This window comes from Corvus brachyrhynchos, unplaced genomic scaffold (genome assembly GCF_000691975.1).
Source record: "Corvus brachyrhynchos isolate BGI_N302 unplaced genomic scaffold, ASM69197v1 scaffold346, whole genome shotgun sequence".
Lineage (NCBI taxonomy): Eukaryota > Metazoa > Chordata > Aves > Passeriformes > Corvidae > Corvus > Corvus brachyrhynchos.
Window position 1 is genome coordinate 3,445,293 of NW_008238644.1, and position 8,883 is coordinate 3,454,175.

An 8,883-nucleotide genomic window follows, 5' to 3' on the forward strand; every position below is an offset into this window, starting at 1 on the left:
ACTAATGTGTAAACCGACCATCAGTGCTGTGTGTTGTCCTCATGCTGTTGTTTATTAATTGGCTCATTGCATAGCAATGTTACCAGCTTACCAAAAAAGAATTGGAACCACCTATTTTTAAGTATAAATTCAACATTCTTGATGTCACTGAAACCTGACTGTAGCATTTACAGAAGTAGATTTTCCCTTGCTGATCAAAGTCTATATAGGCAGGACTCGAAGTAAGTAAAAGTGTTTGTGCACAGCAGGGAGTAGCAGTGCCAGGTATCACAGCTCATACCAGTTGTTGGCAGCATTGGTTATGTAGGAGTGAGCATTCCAGTAGATACCCATGAGTTACCACCAGACTGGCTTCCTGCAGCTGTAAAGGGCTGATAAAATTCTGTATTTAATATTAGCACCTCCACTGTGAGCAGTCAACTTGCACTATCAATGCCTTAAATTGTAGGTTGTGATTTCTCAATCTCAGCTTCAGGTATATATTTTATAATAGATTTCATTGTGAAGGGATGGGGAAAAGGAGCAGATTATAATTAATGTAAATGTTTCTTCATAGACTCAGAATGGTTTGGGTTGGAATGGACCTTAAAGGGTTAAAGGCCTTAAAGGTCATGGGCAGGACCATGTTCACTATACCAGGTTGCTCAGGGCCCCATCCAACTTGGTCTTTAACACTCCCAGGAATGGGGCATCCACAGGTTCTCTGGGCAACCTGTTCCAGTGCCCACCTCTTAAACCTGTTCCGGTCCTTCTGGATGGCATTCCTTCCCTCCAGCACGTCTTTCTTTCTTGTTTATACCAATAAAGTGGATTGGAAACGATGTCTGAGTTCTTGTAAGAAGCTGAGCAAGTGATAAAAAGAGTCTTTCCAAGGATATGTGTATTACCTAGGCAAGAAAGAGATTATAATCAAGAGATGATGATGATGTAGCAACACTGAAGAGGGGAAATGTAATAGGCATTGGAGAGGTCACTAAATCTCATGTATTGGCAAAGTGTAAACGTCATCTGGAATGAAGGTAATGATCTAGGCTGTGATTTCACGGGGATTTCAAACCAGAGTTTTGACCTTTGCAGTCTTTGTGCTTCAGTGCTTAGAGTGCTGCCCACTGCTGAAGGGCTTTTCCAGCTTTCTAGGCTTAGCATCAGCACCTGTGCATAATGAACTGGATCCTCATCTCTTCTTTTGTTGTCACTTCTCAGTGGAACAATTCTCTGATCAGGCTTGCTCTGCAGATGCAGAAGTGCTTATATAGCAGTCCTCTGTTGATTTTAATTTAATGAATTTGCCTAATTTTAAATATGAAAAATTTCTGTACTAACAAATGCTGCCAGTTAACTGTAAATGGAGTGAAGTACCTACCTCATGTTTGGAAGCTGCTGCCCTTATTATTATCATACATTTAGGGAGCATCAACTGAAATTGAGAGGCTGACAGTAATAGTTTTCTGTCTGCCTTCTCATGACATGTGGCTTGTATCCAGTCAGTTATTTTCCTTTCCAGAGTTTGAGATGTAAAGTAATTGGTTTTTACTAAGTATGGCAGTGTGTTTTCCATGACTATATGAGAATTAAGGGGTGTGCTTTTCCCCAAGACATGTTCTGGTTTAGTGCTAGCTGCAACCCTGAGTTACCTAATTTAGGAGAGTTCCAGAGCTTTGTTGTGCTGGAAATAGACCAAACAATTTTAAGTGATCCCTTCTGATCTTCTGAGCCCAAGTGGCAGTGTTGATGGAGCCTGGACATGGTAGTGACTGTGTACTGTTAAATCACACCAATATTTTCTCAAAAGAAAGAGCAACTACTGTGTTTCATTACTGCTGACTTGTCAAAGTTTGTTTCCTCTGTTCCGATTGCTGTGCTGTGCCTGATGCCTGCTGAATCAGGATAGTACAGTTCATGAAGAGAAATGATTATCAGGCATAACTGCATACTAATAAGGCTTTTATGATTTTGATGTGTTCCATGCATCTCTCTGAAACTGAAGCAGGGGCGTTGGCTTGGAATCAGACATCAGTTTGACTGTGCTGACTCTGCCTTCGTCTTGCAGGAGTGGGTAGGAGAACGATGTCTGAAGTCCCTCTGTGAAGACAGCAATGACTTGCAGGATCCTGTCCTGAGCAGCACACAGGCCCAGAGGCTGATGCAGCTGATTTGTTATCCACACCGGCTCCTGGACAATGAAGAGGGAGAAAATCCTCAGCGACAGAGAATTAAACGCATCTTGCAGGTGCAGGCTCCTGGCAGAATCGGAGTGTCCTAGTAGTTGCCTCATGTAAATGCACCCCTCTGAGGAGTGTGTCACTTGTTATGGTGGGACCTGAGGATGTGGGTTGGTGTAGTCTGAACTGAGATAAGGAATTACATGAAGTATGTGTGTGTGTGCATTACAGAATTTGGACCAGTGGACCATGAGGCAGTCCTCGCTGGAGCTGCAGCTCATGATTAAACAGACAGCAAGCAATGTGAGTTTCTGCTCAGAGGGGATCATACAAGGGAGAGTGAAGTGGCTGTTTGTGAGTTGTGGCTGTTGTGGGGAGGTGGCCTGGCAGAAGGGGGGATAGGGAGGAAGTAAACAATGAGGGAGTCAGGCCTGTGAAAGCCAAGCATGAGAAAAAAGCAATGATTCTGAGACCCCAAGAGCAGCAGCCATGGGGAAGCTGGCAAACTGGCTTTGTACTGAGTTGAAATCTGCAAGCAGTAAGTGCTCTCAGAGAAGGATTTGACTGTCTTTTTCTTCCCTACCTACAGGAGATGAACTCCTTGTTAGAAAATATAGCCAAGGCCACCATTGAGGTATTTCAGCAGTCAGCAGAGACCAGCTCTGCTAGCTGTACTGGTAATGGAGTCAACAATATCAGTAGCTCAACAAGTGCTGCACCTGCCAGCAACAAATCCAAACCCATCCTCAGGTAGGTGTAGAGCCAGCGTGCAGCTCCCTTGTAGACAAGTCTAAATCTTAAATTGCATTGTAAACATTTTCTTCTCCTGTGTTGCCACAGCTCCCTGGAGAGATCCGGAGTGTGGCTGGTGGCCCCTCTGATTGCCAAGCTTCCAACATCAGTGCAGGGCCATGTGCTGAAAGCTGCTGGAGAAGAACTGGAGAAAGGACAACATTTAGGGTCATCATCCCGCAAGGAGCGGGACCGCCAGAAGCAGAAGAGGTGAGTCCAGGGGGAAGGGCAGGCACTGCTTGCTGTGCTGATCCCCCAGCCTGGCAGTATAACTCCTTCTCTGTTCTCTCACAGTATGTCCCTCCTGAGCCAGCAGCCGTTTCTGTCACTGGTGCTGACATGCTTGAAAGGACAGGATGAGCAGCGGGAAGGCCTCCTCACCTCTCTGTACAGTCAGGTCCAGCAGGTAGGGGTCTTGTTTCTCCCCTGTAGGTGTCTTGCTTCTCCCCTCACTTTCCTCAGGGACTCGCCCCTCCAGCAGACAGGCTCTTGAGCACGGCCTCAGGATGTTGCCTGTCGTACCCTGTTTGGCATAGGGAGCTTGAGCTGACCATTTCTGAGTCACCAGACAGTGAGTGGTACAAGCTGCTCTCTCCAAGCTTCAGCATACAGCTGGTGAGGTCTGTCCTTTCTTCTGTATTTCTTAGATTGTTACAAATTGGCGAGAAGATCAGTACCAAGATGACTGCAAAGCCAAGCAGCTGATGCATGAGGCCTTGAAACTGCGGCTGAATTTGGTGAGCAGTTGCAGAAAAAGAGCTTAACCATCTGGGCTGAGGAGTTGTCTGCCTTTTTTTTCCTTTGGAATAAGCACACACTAGAGGGTCTATATATGTCCTGAGGCAAGGAAGTAGGAGAGACACTTGTGCTGCTTCTAGGTCTTGAGCCCTGAGTGGGACAGGGTGCATAAATAAACTCCCTTGCTCTGTTTCACCAGGATGAAATCCAAAGACTTGGTCTCTTTTTTGTAGATATGCCTTCCCCTTTGAATGATTTCGCAGCCCACAGCACTACTATTTGCATCTGAGGTTTGGCTGCTGACAGCAGTCTCCTTCAGCTCTCAGTAGGAGATAAGCTCCTTCAAGCTCTGGTTTAAGCTCCTTTCTCACTTCAAAATCTCAGTGTTTCTTGGTGTCCTTGTGACTAAACTCCCTTTCTCTGCCAGGTGGGGGGAATGTTCGACACAGTCCAACGCAGCACACAACAGACAACTGAATGGGCCGTGCTTCTCCTGGACATTATCAGCAGTGGCACTGTGGACATGCAGTCAAACAAGTAACTTTCTGGCTGACTTCTGGTGTATACACTTCTCAAGGGAGGCAGTTGTTAGCATGGCCCTGTTTCTCATGTGAGCTGGCTGTTTCTCTAGATGATCTGTCAGAAGTGACAGCTGAAAGAGACTTCGGAGTAATAGCAGGCTACAACTTAGGTCCTGATAGCCAAGTGCACTCTGCCATATTCAGAACAAACTTGGCTTTGCAGATGCAGAGAGAGATGCAGGGGAGAGCTGAGTCTGCTTTTTAGAGGTGCTGAATGGGTACAGAGGAGTCCAGTCTTAATCTGTAATACTGCACCTAACTCAAGTGGGAGTAAAACTCAAGTGTGGTGTATAAGGAAAAGGAGGATTAGTGTGGGAGGTTATTCTGAAGACTGACACTTCTAAATGTGGGCGGAAGTCTTGACAATCTAATAGTGTTTGGTGTTGCAATGATGGCAGAGGCTTTTTATCAGCTTTTCAGGTGACTGACCTTTCTGCTCTGACCAACAGTGAGCTCTTTACCACCGTGCTGGACATGCTGAGTGTTCTCATCAACGGCACCCTGGCTGCTGATATGTCCAGCATCTCTCAGGGCAGCATGGAGGAGAACAAGCGGGCGTATATGAATCTTGTCAAGAAACTCAGGGTGAGGGACACCAGGCTCTGTTTGGGGACCCAGAGTGTGCTGTGCTGTGGTTGTCCAGCTATGCAGATTTACCTGTGTCTCATGAACAGTACCTGTCCTGTTGCTGCTGTTTAGATGAAGTAGTGAGGGTGGCCCCTATGACTCTGTAGGACTGAAGGGTGCAAAGGTGAGAGGTAATGCAGGGATGGAGGCCAATACCAGAAGAGGCATAGGTGGGCTTTGGATGGTTTTTCCTGAAAAATTCTTCAAGTCCTCTCTGTTGCACTTGTGCAGAAAGAGCTGGGGGACCGTCAGTCTGACAGCCTGGAGAAGGTGCGACAGCTACTGCCACTTCCCAAGCAGACCCGAGATGTCATCACCTGTGAACCTCAGGGATCCCTCATTGACACTAAAGGCAATAAAATAGCTGGTTTTGATTCCATCTTCAAGAAGGAGGTAAGTGAAGCATTTTTGTCTGTATCACAGCTCCTGAGTGCAGGTGTCACCTTGTCCTCTGATGCCTTAAGTCTGCACAGCTTGGGAGGCATCTGTATGCAGTGCCTCATTCCCTGATGAGCTTTAAGTGGCTGGCTGCACGCAGACAAGCTGGCACATAACCATGTCCAGAAAGGGCAACGCTGGGGTGTTAATGCTTGGTGATAGCATGCTGCTGTGACCTGAGATGTTAACTAAATTTGGGGGTTGTATTTATGGTTATATGAAGCGTAAGAGAAACACATAATCCCTGTCACATAAGTTACTGGGCAGAGCCAGTGTGAGGAGACTGGCAGAGATGGGATGAAAGAGACTAGACAGTTGTTGATGAAGGCCTTTAGAAATGGCTGCTTTGCCACCTGGAAGAGTAAGGACCATTAGCAAGGGCTCAGTCTGTTTACTGAGACATCTGGAGTAGAGCCTGAAGAAAGCACAGAGCTTCCTGTGCCCTCATAGGAGCAACAACAGGGACTTGAAGGTTCTTATCTCTTTTGCTTTAAAGGGTTTGCAAGTCTCTACAAAGCAGAAGATTTCCCCTTGGGATCTTTTTGAGGGTTTAAAGCACTCAGCCCCTCTCTCCTGGGGATGGTTTGGGACAGTCCGGGTGGATCGCAAGGTGTCCAGGTTTGAGGAGCAGCAGAGGCTTCTTCTGTATCACACACACCTGAAACCCAAGCCCCGCAGTTACTACCTGGAGCCCTTGCCACTGCCCCCTGAAGAGGAAGAGCCTCCTACACCTGTGGCTTTAGAGCCAGAGAAGAAAACTGCAGAACCAGCCAAGGCTGATAAAACAAGCTCCAATCCTGCTGCCTCCACTGAAGAACGCAAGAAGAAACAGAGCAAAACTAAGAAACGCAACCAATCTGCCAGCAAAACTGAGGTAATGGTGTGTCCAGCAGCTGTGGGTGTCCCATGTCCTCCACTCTTAGTCACAGAACACTCCCTAGAGTCTTCCTGAGGAGCCTGAGAGTGGTGTTCTGGTGAAGATGTGGTGTGTTTCCTCTCAGCTGGGAGTACTGGAGCTTTATCCTGCTCTTTCTTTCAGCTTGGGGCAAGGCAAACATTTTCTTAATCCCTGATGGGAGGAAAGGAGTCTGCCCAGCTCAGATAACATCCTTGGCTTCCTCCTGTGGACTTTTCAACCCTTTAATACTCTTCCTCCATTCATGAATTCCCAGAGCACGTTGATCTTTCTTATCGCTTTGTCTTCACAGGACTTTGTGTTGGGCCCTAGCCGAGGGGTTTCGTATGGAGTTGGTATGCCTACAGATCTCTTGCACCACCAGTCAGGAAGCACCATGTCGAGGCTGGCATATGGACAGTCACCAGTGGGTCTCTATGCCCAGAATCAGCCTCTTCCAGCAGGTAGGTGCACAGGAGAGCCAACATGTTACAGCTCTTTGGGAACCTTTTCTGTGAGATGGCCCTGTGCAGGTCCCTACACTTTCTCCTTTTGCCTGTCATGTCTAGGTACAGTGATGAGCAGTCATTCTGGAGCTATGAGGTGCAGCAGTAGCCTGTGACTGGTCTGCCTGTTCCTCTTCCTCTTGCAGGTGGCCCTCGCCTGGATACATCCTACAGACCGGTACGCATGCCACTGGGAAAACTGGTTCAGAGTCGCCCTCCCTATAGTGGTGTGCTGCCTCCAGGGATGGGGAGCATGATGGGCATTGACCCCTCCTACAAGCCAGCAGTGTACAGGCAGCACCCTCCAGTGTCCCAGGGACAGATACTGAGGCAGCAGCTGCAAGCAAAGTTGGTAAGTCAGAGCTGTGCTCTTGCTGTTGCTGACTTCACAGTATAGCATGGCCAGGCCGTTCCGCGCTGTCCCTTTTAGCCAGAGCTGCCCAGCTCTGTATCTGCTCCAGAAAGATGCTGTTTCTTGTGTCTGTTCCTGTGGTGCCACCTGCTTTGTGGGCCCATGTCACTAACAGGAGGAGGCTGTCATGGGGTGGCCGCTGGGGAATGAGAGGGGCATGTTCTGGCTGGCGGTGGCAGGTTTTTTAGTGACCTGTTTGTCCCAGGTCAGGGTGAGGCAGAAGTCATGAGCGTGTGCCTGCTGTGCAGCAGCGTCGTAGGTTAAGCAGTGAAGCCACTTGTCTGATTTAGTGGGAGCTGCTGAGAAGAGAGCAGCAGTGTTCCTGCCCTTTGGAGATGTTGGAAAAAGCATTTCTCTCTTGCCTTCCAGCAGGGCCAGGGCATAATGGGCCAGCAGCCCGTGCGCCAAATGGCCCCAACCCCGTCTTATGGAGCACTGCAGCCCTCCCAGGTAAGTGGCAGTGACTGCAGGTGGGGCTAGAATCTGGCTCCAGCACAGGGCTGCAGCTTTGTTCTTGCTGCTAAGCCCTGAAAGCTCTTGGCTCTTCTCCCTGATGAGCTTCCCTGTGACGGTATTTACAGGAGGCTGATGTCCTGTGTTCTGTGTTCCTTTTCACCCCATGACTAAAAAAGACCTTTTTGTTTCATTTCAGGGTTACACTCCTTACGTCTCCCACATAGGCCTTCAGCAGCACCCCTCCCAGTCAGGCACAATGGTACCTCCTACCTATTCTGGTCAGCCCTATCAGAATTCCCACCCCAGCTCTAATCCTGCTCTAGTGGATCCTGTTAGACAGATGCAGCAGAGACCAAGTGGCTACGTGCACCAGCAGGCCCCTGGCTATGGGCACACCTTGGGCAACACACAGAGGTACCTCCTGCCCTATGGGATGTTAATAAGCTGTATTTTATTAAGGGTTTCCCTGCTCTGCTCACACAGTTCTAACAGCAAACTGTGAAAACCCCATTCTCCATGCTGTCCTTTGCTTCCTCAGAGGAACATCTTTATCCAGCTTTCAGTCCATGGAAGAAACAGAGAGATAGGATGAAATTTGGAAATGCTAGTTGTAGGCAGGAAACTGTGTTACCAGCCGGAGAAAGATGGCATAGAAAAGCATGAGGAAAAATTACCTGGGAAAGTCATAGTTCTGGTTTTAAATCTAGCCAGCAGATCACCATCAAAGGGCTAAATCTGAGATTTCCATTGTTCCTGAGCAGGCATAAATCCAGCAGGAAAGCCATGCAGAGCAGTGGGATGATGACTTACTTAGGGCTTCTAGAAAAACAGGTTGTATTAAGCCCTTGAGATGCCCTTGTGTCCCTCACCTTTCTGCAGACACAGCATGGATTGCAGGGAGCTGTCTCATTGGTGGCAGAAGTTGTGTTTGGATTAAAGAAGCTGTTTGCCTGTGAATCCTTTACTCCATGAGCTTGTCCTTTTCTCTTGCAGGTTTCCTCATCAGTCAATACAGCAGACCCCCATGATGAGTGGAATGAACCATTTGGGTCCACAGGGAGTCCCCTCAGGAATTCGACCCAGCCAGATACTTCCTGACCAACAGCAGCAGCAGTACCTGAGGCAGCAGCAGCAGCAACAGATGCTGAGGGTAAGTGGTTGCTGACAGGAGGAAGGCTGCTGCAGCTGGAGGAGGCTTGCCCAGTGCTGCTTACCTGTGCCCCTCTGTGTCAGGAAGGATGTCACTCTGTTGGAGGCTGTCTCTGGTACTTTGCAT

At 48.2% G+C, this 8,883-nt stretch overlaps 1 protein-coding gene across 1 annotated transcript in view; it reads left to right on the forward strand.

The window, feature by feature from the left end:
* Nucleotides 1–8,883, forward strand: part of MED12 (mediator complex subunit 12) — a 37,336-nt gene that overhangs the window by 23,140 nt on the left and 5,313 nt on the right. Inside the window, 15 exon segments of the mRNA XM_017737487.1 lie at nt 2,051–2,230; nt 2,394–2,465; nt 2,752–2,912; nt 3,003–3,164; nt 3,249–3,360; nt 3,602–3,691; nt 4,120–4,229; nt 4,723–4,858; nt 5,132–5,293; nt 5,835–6,212; nt 6,547–6,697; nt 6,886–7,091; nt 7,521–7,601; nt 7,804–8,021; nt 8,601–8,757. Coding sequence (XP_017592976.1) covers nt 2,051–2,230; nt 2,394–2,465; nt 2,752–2,912; nt 3,003–3,164; nt 3,249–3,360; nt 3,602–3,691; nt 4,120–4,229; nt 4,723–4,858; nt 5,132–5,293; nt 5,835–6,212; nt 6,547–6,697; nt 6,886–7,091; nt 7,521–7,601; nt 7,804–8,021; nt 8,601–8,757 — 2,376 coding nt within the window.